General features: G+C 46.6%; 2 protein-coding genes across 5 annotated transcripts in view; one reads left to right on the top strand and one right to left on the bottom strand.

Annotated features, from left to right (window-relative positions):
- SLC25A26 (solute carrier family 25 member 26) overlaps positions 1–12,021 on the top strand; it is an 83,370-nt gene extending 71,349 nt beyond the window's left edge. For all 4 annotated transcript variants that reach the window (XM_050313238.1, XM_050313237.1, XM_050313240.1 and 1 more), the window contains 3 exons: positions 6,426–6,490; positions 7,596–7,669; positions 11,564–12,021. In XM_050313238.1, the coding sequence (XP_050169195.1) occupies positions 6,426–6,490; positions 7,596–7,669; positions 11,564–11,660 (236 nt within the window). In that variant the 3' untranslated portion in view covers positions 11,661–12,021. The remainder of the gene's footprint in view (positions 1–6,425; positions 6,491–7,595; positions 7,670–11,563) is intronic.
- Positions 12,022–14,545: 2,524 nt separating this feature from the next.
- Positions 14,546–23,510, bottom strand: part of LRIG1 (leucine rich repeats and immunoglobulin like domains 1) — a 91,025-nt gene continuing 82,060 nt past the window's right edge. The window contains exons 13-19 of the mRNA XM_050313236.1: positions 23,084–23,404; positions 22,264–22,545; positions 21,314–21,733; positions 19,887–20,009; positions 19,157–19,303; positions 17,727–18,035; positions 14,546–17,484 (exon numbers count right to left, since the gene is read on the bottom strand). Of these exons, the coding sequence (XP_050169193.1) occupies positions 17,258–17,484; positions 17,727–18,035; positions 19,157–19,303; positions 19,887–20,009; positions 21,314–21,733; positions 22,264–22,545; positions 23,084–23,404 (1,829 nt within the window). The 3' untranslated portion in view covers positions 14,546–17,257. The remainder of the gene's footprint in view (positions 17,485–17,726; positions 18,036–19,156; positions 19,304–19,886; positions 20,010–21,313; positions 21,734–22,263; positions 22,546–23,083; positions 23,405–23,510) is intronic.

Below are 23,510 nucleotides of genomic sequence, written 5' to 3'. Positions count from 1 at the left end.
TGTGTTCAGGCATGTTCAGAGAGCTGGAAGGTTATCTGATTTACCCAAGGCCTTGCAGAGTAATTTCCTGAAGTCCAATTTGGTGCCTCAGTTGGAAATGTAGCCCAGTGCCTCCAGTTCCTTCTCTGAGTGCCTTGATTTTGACCAGCTGTGCTTGGACTTGCTGCTATTTAATGGATGTTCAGCAGTGTCTGCTGCTTTTCTAGCAGAAATATTGCAGAGGGAGCTTTCAGAGGCACTCTGGGGAGACCTAACACTTGGTGTTGGAGGAGACACCGGGTCCTGGAGCAGCACAGAGACTTCCAGGTCCATGGTGGTGGTAAATGGGATAGTTCAACCTACCTGCCTTTGTAGGCTCTATTCCCCGAGTACAAATCTTTGCAAATCTGGAGTCCTGTTTTGTAGGTCTTGTTGTGATCAGTGATCATAAATATTCTCTGGGTCATCCTTCCAGCTTCACTTCCTCCATCCTGGTTTTCCTTCTCTGTGCTTTGTTTCCCTATTCTTTCCTTTTCACCAACAGTGCTGTCAACTTCCTTTCTCATGTGTCCTTTGAGGACCTGCTTCCAAACTCACAAGGTCCAGCTCTTTTTGCATCAGAACCTTCCCCTCTGTCTCCATTACCTCCCTCTGCAGACGTGGAACCTTCAGACCCTCCTTATTGACCTGTTCTGGTACTGCATCCATTCTATTTCACAGAAAATATTTGGCCTTCTTGCTGAGGGGAGGCAGTGGAAAAATAATTTCCTGCTTTCTGAAGAATGGATTGCACAGTTAAAAATTATTAACTACCTACATAGGGCTTCAAACAAGCAAAGAGAAAACAGACCAAACCCTTTATCCCTTTCTTTCCACCCCAAAACATAAAGAAATCAAAACCTCACCAGTACCCTGTGAATAAAACAAGGTGGATGTGTGCATCCAAGTGATTGAAAATCTTCATGTTATAAACCTGAAAAGAAGAATGTTATCCAAAAAACAACCTTTACACAAAGAGATGCTGTCAAATGCCACCATGGTAGTAGTGGGATGGTGAAATCACACAGACACACTTTTCTTCTCTGTTCTTTGCTTGAATTCAATACTTTCTAAAAATATGTTAGAGGTCCTGAGGGGCAGGGTAATAAGCTGAAACAAACTGAAAGAAAAGTCCTATATAGCTTCCCTTTATGGCACACACACGTGTCTGTGTGCATTGGTTAGTTCCTAGCTGAATTATAACTATTTGGTGAAGGCAGAACCAAGAGCAACAATCTGTTGATTTCCATCCCCAGTGCCTGTGAAAGTGGCAGCAGTTCCAGGCAAAGTGCTGTGAGGGGCCTGGTGCTGCTGTGTTGAGCACACGTGTAACGTGTATGTATGTGATCCATGGGGGTTTTATAGAAATGGAGCAGGCATGAGCACAGATACCAGAGATGTGGAATCTGCTCTGGCTCATCTGTTAATAATTTAATCCCCTGAGACCTTGTCCAGCTTTATCATTGTTCTGGTGTCTTAGCTAGAGATGTTTGGAGCAGTGATGGAGCGGGAGGAGGTGGTATCTGAGCAGCCGGTGGGGAAGAACCCAAGGGTAGATCTACATATTTTAAGCCTCAGGTTGTGTTTGAACCAAACCTTGCCTCATTTGGACACCAGCCCAGATTTGGGCACAGGGGGGAGGCAGAGGCATTGTCCCCATGCTGTGGGCAGGCCTGGCATGATTGTGGTTGTGCTCCATGCTGGAGTCTTCTCTGGGCTTGGGCTGCCTGGCTGGACCACCTGCAGTGTACAGGGGCAGGCAGTCCCAGAGGAGCTTCTGGCTGAGCCTTGTGTGTCCTCCAGGGAAGTGAGACAGTGGCAAGGAAACCCTGCCATCGGGTATTAGCTGTCAGGAAGGCAAAGTACTGCCCTGGAGGTCTCCAGCTTGTCAAAGAATCTAAATGTCCATTTGATGGGATTGAAAATTAACCTCTGTTAAGATGCCTTCTTTCTCTCTATCTAAAAAAAAGTGTGGCTTCGCATTAATAATTAATGCTCTGTGGTGACAAAGGCAGCAAGGATGGAGGTGCAAGTCTAGTGAGACGTAAGGCACTAACGAGAGCTTTTTGCACATTAACAGGGAGGATTTCCCATCACTTTTGTTTTGATCTAATCGGCTCTGACAAGATTACACACTGTGTCTAAAAGCCTCTTTAACTCTATAGCTCTGAATAAATTTTGAGTAGTTCTCAAGATTTCCCTGCAGAGTCTGCTTGGACTGGACTCCTAACCCTGAATTAGTTAAATCTCTGAGGAAGCAGTGCTTTGTCTTGGTATTTCTGCTGAAATCCAAAGAGGTTCTTAGGTCACTTTGTTCTACCATTGGCAGGTGCTGTTCCCACACTGATAAAGGACCAGAATAAACTTCCTCTTAAAAAAAATTAACATAATATCAATAAAATAAAAGTTCAAATAAGAACCTATTGATTGAAGAGTTCTGAAAAAGGCCATTTGTGAACTTGGAATTCAGTCAGTGTAAGAGGATGCTGTGAGGTTTAGGTTGGACCTGAGCCACTGAGTTTTTCAACCCAGATTTGGGATTCGATCCTGAATCAGTCCTTGGTAACCTTCAGATGACAGTACAGAAAATAATAGTGAAGAAAGCCAATAGCACAGCTCATTGTGGATTTTTTTCTTTTCCTAAGACAGGCTAATTCCAACAAGCACATTAGTCAAGCACAAGTTCTTGTCTCTAGAAACAAGCTTGAGCTACTGAACTGGGCTGGTATTGCAGAAGAGAGAGCAGGGGTCTGGTCAGATGACAGGAACACAGAATCAGGAGGAACCTCTGTGAAGGCCAGAAGGGTTCCCTGGACCCTTTAGAACAGGTGACTGAAGGAGAACTTGTCTTCTTCCCTTCATAGGATCTTGTCTGAGGATTGTGTCAAAGTACCTGTGAAACATTTTCCTGTAGCAGCAAATTCTACAGGCAGCCACCTTACTGCGAGGACCCAGGGCTGTGTATTGTTCTCAGGCGAAGTATTTCACTCTGTTCTGATGCTTTTATTTGTGTATGACAGCTAAAAAGAGCAGAAAGTACCAGCAGGAACCTAGGGGAAAATCTTTAATCTTCAAGACTTTTTCTTCTTGTTGCCAAATAAAGGTAGACCATTCTCTGCAGGTGTCTGTCACTAGCACTTCCATCAAGAACTGGTCCCTGGGAAAGTGTGAGTAGCAGAGGGATTTTCTGTTTAACACCCTGAGCTCAGCTGATGTGTGAATATACAGTGACCATTGTAACTTCTTGGGAGACAGGTGATGAATTTCCCACTACTGAGTGAAGGTTTATTTTCCCAGTAGAGGAATTTGTCACTCTGCTAGAGGTATTAATGAGCCAAGAGCCTTCTCCCATGTGAAAATCCATGTTTATGCCTACCTGCTGAGCCCAAGTCTTTCTAGGGCAAGGGAGAAAGGAGCCTTGTCCAGGAGTGAGCTGGTGAGTGAGTCTGGGCACAGACTGCCTGCAAAGGTGCCCGTTTCTCCATCAGCTCTGCAGAGAGGTTGGAATGATTAGGAGTGTGAGGCTGAATATGTCTGGGCCTTTCTTGCCCATTTGATACTATGATGGTTTTCCTGGTTGCTGACTAGTTGAGCAGACTCCAACCTTATATGGCAGCTCTTGGAGAATTCAGTGACAGCAGGAGTAGAATGACTAAATAAATAAGAAGTGATTTAAAGATCTGTTGGGCCCCAATGTGTCTTAGTGCAGTGCACAGCCCTCCTATTTTCAATGAGTAGACTCTGGCTGTACTGGTTTGTATCTGTTGTGTTAATCTGATGATTGGAAACAGTCATGTTTTAATTTCCTTCACCTGGCTGGAGTAGGTGGGACTGAGCAGTGCCTTGCTGATGGTGTGGCCTGTTCCTGGATAGCTGTGCACTAATGTTGAGGAGGTCATTCTAAAATTACCTTGGACATTTAGGGTTAAGGCTGGAGCAAATTCATTTTGTCAGACTCACTGCCTTCAATAAAAAGGCAGTTCCCAGCAAATGCTAGCTTTAATCTTGTGTTTTTGTCAAGCATATACAAACTTGCTTTTAATTTAGCCGCTATCCTGCTGCTTGTTGTGCTTATGAAGCATTTTATTGTTGCTGTTGTCGTTCTGAATTGATTGGTAAATCTGTCTGTACCGAATACTTCCCAGTGATGGAAAAAGAAACATAGAAATTTTAATAACACAAGAGTAGGAAAAATCCAGATGTAAGCTGGGGAAAAATGAAAACCAATCAGCCTTGATTAAACTTTTCAGATAAGAATTTGGGAACATCGTGTCAGGATAAACTGTGTTTGTTCTAATCACTCTATCAGCCAAGATTAAAGCTGCTGCCAATAAGAAACTTTTAGGACCAAATGCAAAAAAAAATTTAAGGGATCTGATAAGAGAAATAAGTGGGTCTGACTAACGTGTTACCATCAGTGTTGTAGCTGGATGATGCTTTGAGATTTTTTTGCTTGTTGCAGGTCTGACAGCCATGTGTTCACTGTTTAATTTTATCTTGTTCTGTGGGCAAAGGAAGGGCTTCTACATCCAGACTTGTAAAGCCAGTATTTTCCATGAAGATTATTTTTACTGTTCTAAAAATACACCGCTGTCATGAGTACCAAAGTTTCTATCCAGACCCTTCCCTCAAAGCCTTTGGGTCACTCACTCAAAAACTGGCTCACAGTAAAAAAGGATTTCTGGACTGGAATTTACTTTAACTTGCTCATGGTTTCTGCTTTTGCCTTCTTGAATACAACCCATTTTTCTGCTTTTCAGTGAGGCACCACTGCTGGAAAGGTTCCGGCAGAGGGAACCACATGGGCCGACCCTACGGGAGCCGCAGCTGCTCCTAAACCAGGCATTTTGGGCTCTTCACTAACTCAGCTTTCCTGCTATTCTTGTTTGAGATCCAGGGCACTGCACATGTGCCTAACTGCATCTCCTGAACTGTCATGGGACATTCCTTAATTAACTGTAAGAAGTCAAGGAGGGTGCCAGCTGGCCCAGCCTCCTCTGTCATAAAACAGGGGTTTAATATGTTCAAGCTAAGGTGATGGAGAGAGAGAGAGATATGCAGGTAAGAACATGAGCCAGCAGGGAAAATGGATTTTTTCATTACTTTACACATTTTGGAAGAAATGCCTTTTCCCCCTCTCCCATCCCAAGAAAAGAGAAATCAATTTTTTGACATTCCTTAAAACTTGGAACAGAAAATAGATTATTTTTAGCTTATTCCCTGGGTACTGTGTAGGCTCCAGCCTTTGGAGTCACTTTGTTCCCTGCTGTAGCAGATACAGGATTTATACAAGCTCCACAGAAAAAAAAACAGGAGGAAGAAGAAACATTTCAGAACAAGTCTCTCTTTTACCTCCCCACCCTTTCTTCCCCTTTCATTCTTCACTTACTGCTGCTCCTGCATTTCAGAAGTTTCCTTCACTTTGGCTCTTCCTCAGCGTGAATTACTTACTTGAAATATTGTGAACAGAAGAGGAGAGATTAAAGTTAATTTTAGGATGGGGAAATAAGGCAAAGGGAGTAAAATTCTGGGAGAAAAAGCAGCAAAGCTGGTCCCTGGATAGCACAAGAGGCCAGGCTGTAGCCACAGGGTTAGAATGTGGAGCCAGACACACACGTTTGTGGGTGAGACATGCAGATGGATAAGCTGGCTTTCTGGCTTTCAGGAGGAAAGTCACAGCTGAGCTGGCTGCAGCAAGTGAAAGTAATGAGCTCCAAGGGTGAAGTTTGGGAGTGATTAGAGAGAATAAAAATGGCCCTGAGGCGAAGATGGCACTTGTGGCAGCAGACTTCTAACAATTTTCTGAGACCTTTGGGCAGCTTCACACTGTTGTTATCCAGGGTGGAGCTGATTTCATTTGTTGGAGGTGAGCTCCATCCCAAATACTGGCTTGTCTTTTTTTCCTTGAAACAGAGTCCCAGGTCTAACAGTCCAGATCCAGTCTCTCTGTATCTAGTGATTGTCTTTGCCCCTGAAGCTTGTGTGTTTCAGATGCAGAACATCTTTCTATCCTTGTAGCATTTGAATGGTCAGACTTTAATTCTCAAGGCTGAACACAGTGGCACTGGTTTATTTTCCCATCTCTGCAAATGAGTGAGCATTTGCTATCATTACAACCTTCATGTGTTCATACATGTAGAGTCCAAAACAAAAGGACAGTGGTCTCCCTGGGGACGTTTGGATTTACAGTTAACTAATATAGAGCTGTTTTCTTAAGTCAACGCACAGTAACAAAACACTCTGTGTGCAGACCCTCGACAAACGTACCTGGGCTCTGACGGGGGGGAACAGGCTGTGGGCATTAATAACAGAGCAGTGTTGACCACAGCCCTGGGAATTATAGGCAGTGTGGCATTCATATTCACCCAACAATGTCTCACTTGTGTTTGGTATTTTAATTTTCTCAGGTGGATTTGCAGCTGTAGTCACCACACCTCTCGACGTAGCGAAGACGAGAATTATGTTGGCAAAGGTAAGAGCGAAGGAGTCCAGCAGACACACAGGTGACTGGCCTGGGTAGTTCCAGGCTTTCTGTAGGGTTGTTACAGAATGAAATCCAGCACCTATTAATAATCATTTCTGCTCTTGTTCTAGAAGGCAGGATTAGATGTGAACAGGCAGAACTAATGAAATTGTTGTGTTCCTTTCCTTGAATTGCCCCTCTGGTCCTTTCCCAAAGGACTTGTCTGAAACAAGGCTTGGACTTGTGCTTGACTTCCAGAGTCTCATGGAGTGCCTTTAGGAGAAGATCCTTGCAGAGTCAGACACCCAAAGTTAAACTGCTCATCAGGGATTTTTTCCTCTGTTGTTTTGATAACTGTTGGGCTTCAGAGTGTGTGTGTGTCTTTTCTGAGGAGGGCTTGGCACTGGATTTTCTGTCCTAAAATTTTAAGCCACAGTGATTGTGATGGCCTACATCTGCCAACCAGAGCAAAAGATCAGTAAGTTTAGTAAGTTTATAAATTGATAGTGGGTCTGATGTTCCCATCATCATCTCACTGACCGGAGCAGAGCTGACAGCTACATAGCTGAAAGCCCTGAGCAGGTGGATGTTCCTAAAGCCTTTCTCTGCCCTCAGAAGAGCTGTTATGTTGGCAAAGGACAGGCATCCTGGAGGTTGTACGGGTGGTTTTCACCCTGCTGCTCATGTCTCTTAGTATGGAGGTGTAACTTGTTGATAACATGCACCTCCCCAGCCAAGTCACACACGTCTGTGCTCACCACATTGCTGGGTGTATCTGTCATTGCTGGGGTGTATCTGTCATTGCTGGGCTGCATCTGCTGCAGATTCTTTGTCTTTCAATTGTGTGGGTGCTAAAACTGTAAGAACCAGGTTTCGATTATCTGTGCCCCTGTCCTGGGCAGCCAGGTAAACATTGGTAGGGGAAGAAGGGTGCTGTGAGGTGTTCTGAGACCACTCAGACAGCTTCTTTATATTAGTTATCTCCACAAACTAGATCACACATCTAATAACTACAGAATCTGTAGTTCTGCTGTTTGTCCTCTGGTTTCCACTTAAGGCAATTTTCTCATGCAGTGCACTGCTCACGTTCTCTCTCTCTCTCTCTGTGGTGCAGGCTGGTTCCAGAAATGCCAGCGGGAATGTTCTGACTGCCCTTGGTGGCATCTGGAGGACACAGGGCCTGTCAGGGTAAGGACATGCTGCACCTCGGGTGTTGTATCTTTGTGTGTCAGGGGGTGGGAGAGGATGGGATGGTCTGCTAATATTTAAATGCTGCCAAAGAGAAAAGATTTTGGTTGCTGTACACCTGGACAGGGAGCGGGTAGCTGAGAACAAGTCCCTCAGGGAGGGACTTGTATCCATTTAAATTCAGGCTTGCACATCTTGTGGCAGTGAGGACCACAGTTTCCTCTTGAGGTGTGTGAATCCCCCCTCCTGAGATGTCAGGGAAGGACGGCATAGGAGTTGTGTTTCCCTTATGGACAGTCTTTTCCACCTCCTGGCAATTTCTTATGCTATGGAACTCTGAGATGATGTCAGTCCAATCTCTTAACTACCTCACTTTGCTCAGGCCTGAGACAGAGAATTGCTCTCCTGACCTTGGAGTGGTGTGGGAACACAGATTCCTCTGCTAGCATTTGTAGAACATTTTGAGGTATCAAAGGCTTATAAATGATTGTTGATTTTTACCTGCTTCGTTTACGCCACCTTGCCCTCTTTGGGGGTGTGCTTCCTTCAGTAGGGTTTGTGTCCCACCTGCCCATGGCCTGGAAGAGAAATGGAGAGATTTTTGGAAGCTTTACTTGGGTCTTTTCCCTGTAATTTCTCATAGGTTTTTAACCCCCTCGCTGTGGCCGATGCTCTCAGGGCGCTGTTTTAACCTTTGCAAACCGTTCCCAAAGCATCCTGCACATCACTGCTCTGTGGGGGACAGCTTTCTCTGAACATCTGATCCCTGCTTGCCCAGCTAATGAAAGTTCAGTCCTCTTTCTACACATGTGGGAAATAATTCAAAACAAATTGCAGGAAGTTCCTGAACACCGATTCCAGGAAGACGTCCAGCTGTGCCCCCAGGCAGTGCTGGGATGGGTTGTCTCAGGTTTGCCTCTCTGAGGTGATGAGGTGATGTGGCAGTAGATGAGTTTTGAGTCCTTCATGGCTTGGTGGACTCTAAGGCATATTTTGAAAGGGAATGGGAGAAGTGAGGCCTGCTGATGGCAGTTGAGCTCTGGGGGGTGTGAAGAGGCATGGATTTGGCTGGGGAAAGCTCCCCTATTCCCCAGCCAACAGCAGAAAGTAAAAATTTGTGTTTGTGTTCTTTCAGGGTGTTTCAGCAGTGCCCTTTTCTAAACAACCCAAAATTAAACTCTGCCTAAAGATAGTACCCGTGGACTAGGACCAAAGGGAACACAATTCAGTTGAAATCAAAACAATAAGTGATCTGGAGAAAAAGTAACATGTAAAGGAGGCCAAGCTGCGTCAGCTGCAAGGAAAAGGAAGAAAGTCTTGGGAAAAATAAACGTAGAGGCTGCCATGCCTGCTGCCAATTATAAATCTATTAATCAAAAACAATAAAAATGTCGGGCTTTTTTGGCCAGTTGCAACATGACATGATTTATGGCTCCTCTAATAAATCTCGTGCTTGAAGAGGAGGAATTCTGAGGGCAGAAAGACTCATTGCTTATTGCCACCTTATTAAAACCAGAGCACAGGGCTCAGCTTCCTGGTCTGCACCTAGTAAATCCCTCTGCTTCACGCCAAGAAATTTCACATCCCTTTCTGTCCAGGGAGAGCCAGGCCTGCGGGAGGAAGGTGGGATAGGGATGGGGTGAGAGGATCTGTGTGCCTCTTCAGAGGAGTAGCTGAACCATTCCCATGAAAGGGAGTTTACATCTTGTCCGGCTGCTTTTCATGCAAGGAGGTGGAGGTGTTTGAAAGCCATGGATGAAGCTTCACAACTCACTGGTGAGAGAGATGAGAGTTATTGGAGTGATAAATCTGGTGAGATGGCTTGTCCCAGCCTGTGTGTACCTGGGGATGGAGCTGACAGCTTGTACCGGGTGTCCTGTTCCTGTGACGAGGTTCCTGGTTGGAGTGGGCTTGGCATGGCAGGTGTGAACCACATTGCTTGCTCTGCACAGCCAGATCCTGCTGGCTGCTGTGCAAAACACAAGCTGCCCACAGAGTGAGCTTGGTGCAAAGCTGTAGCCAGAGAAAAGCAGTGGTTTGTCTCAGCATGGCCACCTCGTTGGTCCAGAGGGCACTACATGAGTTTTGTGGCTGAGCACACAGTCCCTTTTTCAGTGCTGGTCCCTTTGTGCTGTGTTCAGGCCCTGCAGTGCCTTATCCACTTCTGCAGGGAAGTGGTGGACTCACCAGCCCTGGGAGTGTTCAAACACTGTGTAGGTGTAGTGCTTGGGGACATGGTTTAGTGGTTGGCTTGCAGTGGGTTAATGGTTGGACTTGATGATCTTAGAGGTCTTTAACAACCTAAATGATTCTATGATCCAGAGGGTAACTGCAGGGGTCCTGTTAGTCTCCTCTTAGGGGTTGAGGAGTGGCAGAGCGCCAGGTGAAATCTGTGCAGACAGAGAGCAAATACAACTAGACAGCAGACCTGTGCCCACCAGAGCGGTTTCTGATGGGGCCAGCAGAGATAAATCCAATTTATCTCATCTGTTGATGGGGGCAGGCATGGCCCAGTGGGGACCAGTTTGGATAAGACCTGTGGCAAAGCTCAGCTCTCTAGATTTGGGAATTGCCTGCAGCTGTTCAGCTGTACCCTCCCCCAGAAGGGAGCCTTGGGGGGAGCGTGAATTGGAGAGGCCACAGGTACAGGTGGGAATGGGAAAGTGGAGGAAGCAGGGCCAGGATTCTTGGAAGTGATGCTTAGTAATAGGGGTTGCCAGGGATGCAGCTTCTGGATAACTCAGTTATCAGCTCCTGTTTGTGTAATAGGGGTGTCTCGAGCGGGCTGTTCTGGAAATGAGTGTCTGCCACTGCTCCCGTAATGAGGCCGCCTAATTCGGCAGGAGAGGGATGGTGTGTGCTTAGGGAGCGATGCTGCTCCATAGGATTTACCCTATCAGTGCTCTGTCCATACATGCCTCGTACAAATTACTCTGTTTTAAAGCTGTCATTATGATAATAGACCCAATTGCTGTCTAGTAAAGCCATAAAATGTTTCCATCTGCCTGTGTGCTCCAGGCTCCTTAGCAAAGCTCATTACAGCCAGAGTTCCTGCAGCCGGAGGTTTCCCTGTGCAGCACGAGTAGCCAGGCACAGGCCGGGAGCAGGGAGCTCCTGAGCAGTCAGGCCTCACCAGGAATTACACCTTGTCCTGCTGTGGACATGCTCCTGGGCAGGGACCATGCAGTGTTTGGAAAAGCCAAGGGCAGCGTCCCTGCAGAGCTCAGCCGGACTGAGGGCAGTGCATCCAGGTGGGGGGGATGCCGGACAGGTTCAAGCCTGATGTTTAATCCTTGCTTGCCACAAAGGAAGTAGCCTGTAATCCTCTGGGGTAATACACTGGCCTATCCCGAAATTGTTGAACCAACTAGGAGCTTAGATGTGTCAAGCAATTGGCTTCTCATGAGTTTCCTGTTCATTTCCCAGAACTGTTAGGATCAGGCACCTAAAAATTGTGGCGGCTGAAAGCACCACAAGTTGAGTATTGCTGCTCTATCCCAGCTGGACCCTGTGTGTTACTGGGAGTGGGCTGCTGTGGTGAGCAGGGCTGTCTCTGCAGTGGGGTTGCCCCTGGCAGAGAGAGGAGGTCCCTCTGCCCCGGCTGGATGCGGGCAGCAGAGGATGGGATGCTTCCCATCTGTCTGCAGCCCTTTGTGTGGATGTGTCTGAGCTCCTGCCACAAAGACCTCCTGCCCTTTCCTTCTGCACCTGCGGAGTGTGGAGAGGGGTTAAAAATCCCAAGCCTTGGGAGTCCTGTGTTAGGGAAGTCCAGACAGATTTCCTTCAGAGAGCAGTGGGGTGGGATTTAAGAAACCAGCGAGACAGAGTTTTTCTTGGCTTTGTTTTCCGAAGCCGGCCGAGCACCACCAGCAGCCACCTTTCCTTTGCCTTCAGCTTGTTCGCAGGTGTTGTCCCACGGATGGCAGCCATCAGCCTGGGAGGCTTCATCTTCCTGGGGACATACGAGAAGACTCGCCAGCTGCTGCTCTGAGCCAGCCCGGCCGGTCCCGCCGGTGGCCACCGAGGAGCTGGAGAAGCCGCAGGAGGAGTCGGGCAGCGAGCACAGCCTTCCTCCCGCCACAGCAGCTGTCCCGCAGGCTGAGAGCCACTCTCGCTGTTAGAGGGAAGCAAATCCTCCAATAATCCAATTTCCCAAACATGAAATTTTCCTGCATGGAAAGTGAGTGAGGTCACTGCGAGAGTTGTGCCAGAAAAGTAATGTTTTGGGGGGGGTAAACAGCTAATTACGGTGGCTGCGAAAGGCGTTATTAGAACTCCTGCAGGGCAAGTGTTTTGGAAACCTCCAGCTCGGGGGCTGAGCTGGGAGGCTGAAATAAAGCAAGTTTTCATCATTCAGTGGCACCTGCCTCGTAACGTGGGGAGGGGAAGGGGCTGATAGAGTTACAGCCTTGCTGCCCTCCAACAGCACCAAAAGTATTCTGGGTTGGGAGAGCTCTTTGTAAAAGACAATCATCCATTTGTTTCTGATTTGAGCTGTATTTGTGGAAGTTTATATTCCTGTTTATACCTACAGGTGCTCAGCAAGCATTCCTGTGTGGGAGCCAGTGCAGCTTTATTAATCAGACTCACATTTCTCCAGTAAAAGCACAGGCTTGTATTATTTTACAGCTGTGCTTTTGCAAAGACATGGAGCTCTGCCTTCTTTTGGTCTTCATCCCTCAGCAGCTGAAGGAGCAGGAGGTTCAAGTGCTGAAGCCCAGGAGGAAGCCTGGGAAGGCAAGGCAGGGAGAACACAGGAGTTCTCCTGCTATGGATCCTGAGGGCTCTCAGGGGGCTGCTGGCAGGCAGAGCAAAACTCTGCTGCAGTTCTCATGTAGGAAACAGAAGCTGTAGCGGCCAAAATGGTGCAGGGACTATCATGGTGAAAAGACCTTACTGGAGTTACTCAAAATCATTACCAGCATCAGGGCTGAGCTCCCAGTTTACAGCAGCTTGGCTGAGTGGTGCTGTGGAGTGGGTTGGCGTGGGGTTCTCTGGGTGGGCAAAGCCAAGGGCTGCGGGAGCACCAAAAAGCCCCTCCCTGGGCTGCGCCAGCGCGGTGGGTGACGGGGCTGGGACAGGCAGTGGTGTCTCAAACCTTGCTCTGGGTTTGGCTGTGGTGCTGGGAAGCTCCTCACGCGGGGTGAGCAGGTGGGAGCTGGCACGTGTGGGCTGAGCCCTGCTGGGTGAGCGGGGCAGCCGTCGGGCTTGTGCCTGCTCTGCTCCGTCCTGGACATCCCAGCACGGATGTACCAGGGGTGATGTGCTCCCCTGGAGTGCTGTAATTTAAGTTTGAGATTGTTTGCCTCATGAGGGTGATATACAGGTAGGTGGAGGAACAAATGCCAAACCAGGTTAGTGCATGACCAGCGAGCACGTGCGACCCAACCCGGCCCAGCATGACTAAGGCTGTCATGCCATGACATAGTAATGAAACTTTTCAGAGGCCAAAAACTTAGAAAATAATTGGCAGACAAGTAAAACATACAGAACAAAGGACTTAATTCTTAAAAATAATCTTCAGTTAAAATGGGGAATTTCAGCCAAGTCCCGTATTGGCTGGTTGTTAACGCTACCCGTTACCAGGGCTCGGTGTAGCTGTTCCTGCCACTTGGAGGTTGTCTCTCTTTTATGACATTCTATATATGCAACAGAGCCAATTTTAGGGGCTGGGGGAGGGAGGAGATTTATTGCTCTGTCTCAAAATCTAACTTATATTTGCTCTTTAAACATGGTGACGGGGTTAGCAGTGCGGTTGATGCATTTAATTACTTGCGCTCTAAATAATCATCTTTAGTAAAGTCATTGGGTCGCGATGCATTTTTTTGTTGTTTTTATTAAACATTGCATAATCAGTTTTTGTCATCACCATTTTGGATTTATTTTTTTTAATTTAGGAAAAAAACCCCAACATATGCCAAACAACGAGCCAAATTGTTTTAACCAGCCTAATGGTGGGAGGAGATGCACCCCCAGTGCTTTTTATTCTCCTGTGCTGATGGATCAGCTCCACATCCCAGATTGCTGTGGGAAGGCCAAAGGTACCCAGGAACAGCACCAGGCAAGTGAGAGCCCCAGCAGGTGGCCAGGGCTGTTCTGCATGTACCAATTTTTCTAGTCCTGATAAAAAGTTTTTTAGTTTTGGGAGTATGGGTGGGAAAAACAGACCTAAAAATGCAGGGTTTTTTCCCTTTGCCTTGAGTTTTAGCAATGTTTTTTTTTCAAGTTTAGCAAAATTGTAAAAATTAATTTTAGCCCATTACTGGAATGAAGTAGGATAACACTTGAATCTCAGACCAGGCACCAGCCTCCTAAAGGCTCTTTCTTTTCCATTTTAAAAAAATTTAACTCTTACATATGTTAAGGGACTTTGAGTAGTCTCAACCTGCGTTGTACCCAAATTTATAATTTGGAGGAGGAAATACTTTTATTATTTTTTAAAAATGTACAGAGACTGAATTGAGATTTTTAGTTAAAGCAGGAATTCAGGCTTATCTCCAAAGTTGCCGCTGGAATTTCCATCCAGGGTGGGGCTGGGGTTTGGGAACACCAGAGGTGTTCACAGCTGCAGCTGGGCCTGGTGCTGTCCTGGCCCTGTTTTTACTTACACACACACTCACACCCCCCCATCTGTTCTGTTCTCAGTGCCAAGATAAGGGGGATTTGCCAGATACTAAAGCAAGCTGATATACTGGAAATCTATTTCGTACGAGTTCTTTGTTCTGTCTTTCAACCCAGCCCCCAAATTCCACCCCATCCACCCACACCAGGCTGCCAGAGCCTCACGCTGTTGCACAGTATCTCACGGTCCAATTTCAGGAGCGGGTACACTGGCAGTTGGTTTGCATTTTCACCAGAGAAAGACAGAGAAGAGTATAGCAATGGATTAGAATTTTATTTCATTTTCAACTGAAACTCCCAAAAGCTCACTCTCAACAAAACAGCTGTAATATTATAAATGAACCTTTATTAAAGACACTTCAATGCCATTTGTTAGACACTTCAATATCTTACATGTTTTTCAATGTACAACATTGTACCAAATTTTCTAATAAATAAATAACTTTGTACACAAAAGTAATACTTCCTCTTTCACATTGCCTCTTAGAAGCAGCAAATTCACATATTTAGTGGAAGTCATAACATTAGGCAGTTAACTTTATTCAGAAACATTATTTTCAAATGTTAACGTGGCAAATATGCTTTTGTATCCGCAATGGTGATGACATTTCCGCCAGCAAAATGAATCCACTGTATCATTCCCATCTTCCCTGTGTCCCTGGTTCCATGAGCCGGTTCTGGAGCACTTTTCCCTTCGGCAAAGGGAAAACTATGCTCGGTTTATAATTTTCTAACATCCATTTCCTTTGCTTTGAATAAACTTGGCACTCAACATAATTCACCACCTGTCTCAAAGTGCAAACGTGTCAATAGTCAGGAACTGGTACAGACAGGTACTGGCTGAATTACGCCTCGATTCATCCAGGGGCAGCTGCTGCTCTGCACTGACACTCTCAGCAGCTGCTGGGCACAGAGGTGAGGTCCTTCCCTCAAGGTAAGGCTGGGCAGGACCAGCTTCTAATAACACCAAGGGGCACCTTGCATCCCTGGAAGCCCACAGGTGTGGCAGCACTTAGGCAGACCTGAACTGAAAGTTAAGTGTTTCTGTCCTTGTCTCTGATGCTTGTTTTGAGCCCCAGTCCCAGCAAAGGTGGATTCCCACCAGACTCGCCCTCAGTGGAACTGGCATTTGAGTTGCTCCTAAGGAAAAAAGTAACAAACCCCCCTAATAAACCTTCCCCCAAGTAGTCATCACCAGAGTTAGGAACCTCATGTTAGCAGAACTCAAATCACAAAGAACTGGGAGTCCTCCATCCACAGGTCATGACGCCAATGGAAAGCAGCCCTTCTATAAATAAAAGCGTCACAGTGAAGTCAGAAGTGACAAAGATCTGTTTGACTGAGGTGGGTATTTCTTTATCCCCCACAATTAATGGATGAACTTAAAAGACCACATAAAAATATTTGGGACATTGCCATTTAACAGTCTATTCAACCATAAATGCACGGTTCTCCTTCTAAATGAGTGTATTTCTGACTAGCCCAGAATTGCTACACGAGGCAGCATAACTCACTTGAAGGTGACATTTTCATAATACAGAGTCTGGCTGCAGATGGGGCCAGTGGTGTTCAACTACAAAGTGTAATATTGTGTTGCAGGGGGAAAAAAGCATCGTATGAATTCATGGTACAGCTGTCCCCTTAGGAGTGCGATTTAGTTTTGTTGACAAAACAGCTCTATGGTTTCCAACCCCCTCCAGAACAGATGTATTTTTTGGGTGTGAAAATGCATTATACTGGCACGAGTTACTCCCTCTAAGCAGGGCAAGGCTGGATCGTTACAGGCACCTCAGGCAGGTAAAGCTGGATCCTCTGGGAGCGAGTGTTGTGGTGATCAGTGCTGTGACAGCTCACATGGCAGGTAACACCTTCTGTGATGATGTTTTTGAAAGGTGCACTGTGTGAGACCACCCCTGGTTTACTGCACAAGTTATTTATTTTGGTAACGACTGCTTCCTAGCCATGACAGCCTTTTCCTCTGGTTGTTTTGGGGCTCCACACTGTTGCTGAGTTATTTAGTGCCTCTTGTGTGGTCCACTCTAACATCTCACACAGTCACAGTTCAAATACTAATTTTTATGCAGTTTTGAAAAATAAAGGAATTTAAGTTCTTCCACCAACAGGAAAATATCAGGTTGCTATGTAATTTCCCACTGCTTTTTTTCCTTATAAACTTCATTTGAAACAGTTGAAGATCTCTGTTTAAATGTGTTAAGTGCAATAAATTTCAAAGGGGAAGGAAATTTGTGCTAAGTAACCCAATTGATATTTAGAATCATGCACATGCACATGGCTGGCTCGTGTCCAGCCTCTCATCCACCAATACAAGTCTCTCTCCACAGGGCTGCTCTTGGTCACTTCTCTGCCCAACCTCTACCTGGGATTGCCCCAGCCCAGGTGTACTTGATGTAAAGGATCTTCCATTGAAAAGAGGACAGTCCCTTTGGAACAGTCTGGCTTTTTAAAGTTCGGTTTATGCATTTAAGGCACCAGAATTATTTCTCTCACAAAGTTTAACAGCAACCTGATACTGAAAACAATATTGCCAAAATTGTAAAATTTCACTCAGTTTTCCATGCACTAAAGATTAAAATAGCCTCTGTAAAAGATATATATATATTTATATATATATATTTATATATGAAAACTCTTATGTACAATTGTATCAAATACTTTTCTCTTTACACAATAATCCCTTGCATTTATGTGCTTCATATGCAAGTTGACTTTTGAACACTTCATACTTCTCAGGGAAGTTTTAAACTATGTACAATCAGATGACGCTCGAACAGGAGTTTGTTCCCCATACAAGCTTGTTTCTCATACCTCAGTCGGTTGCCTTTGACAGGTCATCAGTTCGAGATTCGAGGTAGAAGTAAGTAGCCTATATACTCTGTGCAAAAAAAAAAAATTTAAAAAAAAAAAAAAGATAGTGTGTTTGTTAATTTGCACCGTCAGTCTGTGCTCTCAGTCCGGCGACCTGGTCGGTGGCTTGGGCTCGTGAGCGGAGTCACAGGGCTGGGCTCCGCTGGGCAGCAGGACCTGCTCCACCTCTGCTTCACCCTGCAGGTCCAGTAGTGCTGGGGGCATCTCAGGAAGCACATTCAGTTGCTTTAATGACCCTCCTGCTGGTGAAGCTCTCACCAAATTAAGGTTGTTAAGCTCTGAAGGCTTTGCTGCTGCCTGTGAAGAGCCTGCAAAAACCCAAAGGACAGCGGGGTCAGCTGATGCTCAGCCTGCCAGCACTCATCCTCCGTGACCCTGGAGGTCTTTTCCAGCCTTAGTGACTCTATAATTCTGTTTATGATAAAACCAACCCCGCTGCTATCATTCACCCCCCGGCTCAGTTAAAAAGGCTGATGGGAGCACACAGGGCCCTGCTGTAACCCTGCCACTGCATTTGGGGAGCAGAACGGACGCCCAAGGCAGCACATACCGTGTGTGTCTGTGAGCAGCGGGCTGGCCGAGCTCACAGGCCTTATCCTGTCGTGGTTGCTGGGGTAGAGGGTCCCGTCTGTTTCCACCCTCTTGCCGCTGGCAATCCCGTTGCAGGGCTGAGGATGAAGAAGGCTGGTGCCTGCACCCCTCTTCCTATTCCGTTCCTTGCTGCTCAGTGCGTTGGGGTGGGGGTTTTCCACAGTCTTAAGGCTCTCGGGGTAGTACTCGGAGTCCCTGGGGTAAATGTGGACGTTCATGCTGTCCGTGCTGCTGCTGCAGTCCGTGCACACCACGGGCAGCCCGTAGCCTGTGGGGGAGGAAGGGAAAACGGCAACGAACCGAGATCAGCAGCTGGAAGTGGTCAGCACTGGAGCACACAACTTGCGGATGGAAAGGGCAGCTCTGTTTAATTTTGGGGTGGGAATCTCTCAGTAACACAGACACTTCCTGGTTTTACACAGGGCTGCCACACACCTGCTTCTCAGAACTCTGTAGCCATCATCACTAAAGGCAGTTTTAACTAAAAGGCTTAGCTGGTTGGGGTTTTTTACTTCAAAGAATTTGTGACTTAAAAAAAAAATAAAACAACAACAAACTTGTGCACTTATTTCCTTTCCCAAGCCTTTTAGTCAGGGTAGAAATGCAAAGTGGAACTTTCTCTCTACCTGCTTTAAAATACCAAGTTCACCTTTCTCATTGGTCCTTTACAGGGATGACCATCAACTCGCACTGTTATCTCAAGGTATGCTATTACTGTTAGTGGGAACAAAAGATGAGCTGAAATCAAAGCAGTTGCAAGCAGGAAGGAGTTGCTAAATGTTGGAAGTTAATTTCCCCAGTGCACTCAACAACTTTCCATTATTAAACTTTATAGTTTCTCCTGGAGAGAAAATTTGTTTCACTGGTTCTTTTTGTGTGGCTGTAACAATACAGCACGGGAACAGAAAACACATCCTAAAAATAGAAAACTATGAGTGTAACACCCAAGAAACTGGTAAAGAGCAGAGGCAGGTGTAGTGCCCAAAACAACCTTTAAATTTTGAAAATAAATGAATTAAAATGAGGCTGAGCTTTGAAGCTGACAGCCTCTTTCAAAGAGCGTGAAAAAATTAACACTTTCAGTTTGAAAGCACTCTCACATTTTAGGAATATTTCAAATCAAAATTCCCATCAGCCAGCTGCAAGGAATGGTGATCATGAGCTTTAGTCTGTCTCTTTCTGATGGTTCCTCAAATTCCAACTATCCAAGCTTGAGAGAGGATCAAAGCAAGCAGGAGAAAGTAAATTTACTGTGCTCGCACCTGAGAATCATTCTGGGCTTTTTTTTTCTCTGAAGGTAAAAATTTCTCGTGTTAATTCTGTCTGACTTGGAGGGCTTTCTGATCTGTACAAACACGAAATGCCTTCCCAGATTAATGGGTTTTGTACCTGTCTTATCTGGAACAAGCATTCCATCAGCCATGTCTTCAGTTTTCCAAGTGTCTTTATTATAGCTGATACACAGCTTGGGCTGTCTGCAACCTACAGCGGGAGCTTCAACATCTGGACACCTTCCAGCATCAGTCTGACACATACCTGTAGCAAACAAACCAGCTGGTTAAAGAATACAGCCATCTGCTCCCAGTTAAATGACTTGTTAGTCTTATTTCTACTGCAAAAGGGAGAAAAAATAGCAGTGGAGATAATAGATAATTTTCAGATAACGTTTAAAAGAATAAATGCTGTAAAATCTCAGGAGAATCTCAGTTCAGAACGCTTAACTCCTCCTTCCTAACGTGCTGTGTTTAAATACTGTAAAACCCCAACATTTAATTTCTGAGCCTGAAGGCAGGGACAGGCAATGTTAATGTATTTTCTAGTAGAGCTTAACTACGGGTAAATCTGACGCCAAAAAACTAATCCAAAATTAGCAAAAAAATAGTCCTTAGGGCCTGACTGAGCAGTTTCTGAGGCAGCCTGCTTGCAGGAACACTTACTCCTGGGAGAGGAGAGCTCTGTGAAATCAAAGACATCCCTGCTCTGCATAAGTGCAGGAGCCAGAGAACTGCGTTATGAAGATCTCTCAGATAACTCACAAGTATTTTGGGCTGCAATTTCCACCTCCCCATTTCAAGTCCAGGTACAGCACTGCAGAAGGAACAGTGAAAGCCTTTCTCACCGTTGCTGTCGATGTGCCCGTTGGGCTGCTGGGTGTCCACTCTGATGGCCACGTCCTGCCGGTCCGACAGAGTCCCCTGGGAGGACAGGTAGCTTGGCACGTCAGGAGGCACAATAGTCTCATCTGGAGCAGTGGGGGCACAGAAATGTTAGTTCCCAGTAAGATTTTTTTCAAAGGCAAATAAAATCACGTTTCTAAGAGAAATTTGGGACCAGATCTAGAACCGGTATTTTCTGTAGACGCCATGGAAACTGAGCTGCCTAAGTACTCTTCTCCCATTCCTGGTTTGTAAAAGCTTAAAAGCTGTGAGAGATAGTGCTGATAAAGGCAATTTGAGTATCTGACCATTTGGCATGGTCAGTACAAGGTAGGTGAAGTAGAACTGTTTCTTCAGACCAAGTAAATCCTTCCCTTTCCCCTGAAAATCAGAGTCCCTCCTTTGACTCAAGTCCTCTGTCTCCTGAAGTCAGGAGTAAAAGGAGTCTGGAGAACAGGATCATAGATTCACTTAAGCAGGCAAATAAGTCTTAAGCCTCTTGGCTGTCCTTGGCTCTCTCCACTTTCCATGAGGCAATTTCAGTTTCCCGTGTCACACAAATCCAAGTGGAACTCAATTACACCAGGCATAAAGCCCTACATTTTCAGGACTGAAAAAAGTAGTTAAAAAAGAATCCCACTGATACATCACACTGCTGTTAGGGTATCCAAGCAGCCTACCTTAGCTTATGTCTTTAAAATCCTGTCACACTCTATTCTAAAGCTAAGCATAATACAGGAAGACTGCAAATCCCAGCAGAGTGGGAAAGTCTTAGGCTGCTTCTTCCATACTTCTGTTCTGTTCAGAGGCTGCATAACATTGAGGGCAGGAGACTTTATTGCCACTGCAACACTTATTTCAGCACCAGATTATCCCTTCTGCCTATCAGGAGGAAGCAATAAACACTACTTCTTCCTTTAAAAAGTAACAGATACCCCACATCAGCAGGGCTACAACAGCTCTTACAGCCAACATGGAAAATGGGATTCCAGCTTCAAAGTCTTAATTTTTCAAGTTTTGAATTTGAAGTCTTTGAAAATACAAATTCCCAAGAAGTAAGACCGGTTCTGAGCATCACAGACATAATCCAGACTGTCTCAAGAGTTATCATTTATGGTCACGGAAAAATCAAAGTAGCAAAGCAATGGCTGGAACTACTGCCAAGTGGAAAAGACCTTCCTGAAGAGGAAGCCAAGGGGAGAAATGCAGCTCTGAACCTGCTTCAGCAGCAAGTGAAAGCTGGCTCCAGCTCTGTAAGCCAAGAGAACCAGAGACAAGGCAACTGCTGCTCCAGCGTGGTTGTGTGGCTCCCTGACGGGTGACTGACCCTCAGTGGAACATTTGACAGCACGAAAGGCCAGAGGAAGCCTCAGCAGGAGACTGGAGCTACCTGTGTTGGTGACGCTGTATTCTTCACTCTTCTTCCTGGTTTGGTAGATGATGCAGACCCAGACCAGGGAGGTGAGCACGATGCTGCACACCACGGCGATGGTGATGATCCCCACCGTGGTCCGGTCCTTCCTGCAGCCCAGGGACTGCAGGATGCTCACGTGGCTGTGCGCGCGCTCCGTCCCCAGGGTGTTGGACATCTCACAGGTGTACTTCCCAGCATCCTCCAAGACAACATTCCTAATAATCAGCAACTGGTTGCCAGAGGTGAAGTGGTGCCTTTCTGTCACGACCAGGGGCTGGTCACCTTTCAGCCAGGTGATGCGGGGCGGGGGGCTCCCCGTGGCTTTGCACTGGAGAGCCACGGTCTCACCCACGGACACCACGTGATCTTCCAAGGGATGAACCAAGGATGGTGTCTCTGCAGGAGAACAAACACAGAAATTAGCTCTTGGGGACGGTGTAACAACAGATTTGACAGCACTGAATATTCCTGATGACCCTGCAGACACAGCAATGCACGAGGCAGGCAAATGCCCAGGAGCATGGCAGCTGCAAACCACGACAGATCCAACAACCACAACCGAGGCCTCACTTCCCATAACCAGTTGGTGTTTTAGTCTTCCCAAAAAGGAACCCCTGAGGACAAGGGCCAACAGCTGACATGAATTATTTCATAGTATGAGAGAGATGGAAGGTGATTTCCTTTTGAAGGATTTCCCAAACAGCAAACAGGCTGGTTGGAGGGGCTCCCTCAGCACAAGAGGAAATGCGACTTACTGCTCCTTCTTTTAATTAACTTCATTAGTTAACTACAGTGTAAAAGAATGAAACAAGACAGAACACGGATTCTGTCTCTTTTCTGTATCTTGCAACTGGCAGAGCACCTGACCAGCCATCCCTCCCAGCTCCCCATTCCAGGCCGCTTGTGCTCCAGGGGCCCTGACTTACCCAGGACGGTCAGGGTGGCGTTGGCGAGCACGGAGCCCGCCGAGTTCTGTGCCGTGCAGCTGTAGACACCCATGTCCTCGATCTTCACATCCGTGATGAAGAAGACGTCATCGTCAGGCATGACGTGCATGCGGCGCTCCCGGGCCGCGGGGAAGTCGGTGCCGCCGTCCTTCTGCCAGGCGATCTGCGGCGTGGGGTGTCCCTCGGCCGCGCACTCCAGCCGCGCCGTCGTCCCCGTCCGGCTCGTGATGTCGTGGGGAGTTTTGATAAATGAGGGCAACACTGGTGTAAAGGAAAACAAGGAAAAGGATGAGCAATCCCATGGGGGAAAACACCATCTTCTGCACGGTTCTGTTTTCTGTCTGCAGAGTCCATGACCAGCCCCGTTCAGATCACTGGAGCTTGGATCAAAACCAATTTTCTTCTGTGATTACCCTGGGAAATAAAGCTATTATCTTTCCTACAGAGAACTTCCAACCACAACATCCCTCTTCTTTGTATCCTTCTGTATTTCCATTGGCTGTTTTCGTTTTCATTGGCCCATTTTACTGGGCAAAGACTCCACCTGAACAGCCAAAGAGCAGCATCTAAAGTTGTTAAGAATGTGCTGAAGTGCTTGGCTGGGTGGCAGCCATCCCAAACCCAGCGTGTGCTCCTCACAGGGCGCTTCTCACAATCCACTGAGCTACAAGCAGCTGCTGTGAAGAGGTTATGGAATGGACCCTCGGGAATAACTACCCACCAGAAAAGAGTCCCAAGGAATTGTACCGTGTACCAGCTCAGGCTGAGAAAAGGAATGAGAAAGCAGCTTCCCACTCACCATTAACAGTGAGCCGGGCCTTGTTGGAGTAGGTGGAGCCGAAGTGGTTGGTGATGATGCACTGGTAGCGCCCCTCGTGCGCGAAGGTGACGTGCCGGAGGTGCAGGATGGTGGTGCACTCCATCACCTCCCCGTCCTTCGCCCGCACGTGGGCAAAGTTCTCGATCTCGGCGTTGTGCAGCATCTCGTTGTCCTTCTTCCAGGCAAACATCATGGGGGAGCTGCTGCTGCTGGCTGCCAGGCAGGTGAACCTGATGTCCTTCCCAAGGACTGCCACTGTGGTCTCGGGCTGGATGATGATCTGCGGCTTGGGGAAATCATCTGAGAGGGAAAACAGCAGGAGCGGTTAGTGCTGGACTGTGAGGGAAGACTGCAGCAAGCCAAGAGATGCAATGAGAAACTGAACAGTGCCTAAGTGGAAGTTATT

The sequence above is a fragment of the Myiozetetes cayanensis genome, unplaced genomic scaffold (genome assembly GCF_022539395.1).
Source record: "Myiozetetes cayanensis isolate MyiCay16 unplaced genomic scaffold, myiCay2020 scf18, whole genome shotgun sequence".
Classification (NCBI taxonomy): Eukaryota; Metazoa; Chordata; class Aves; order Passeriformes; family Tyrannidae; genus Myiozetetes; species Myiozetetes cayanensis.
The sequence above is the reverse complement of the archived record's forward strand: the minus strand, read 5'-3'. Positions and strand labels throughout refer to the sequence as shown.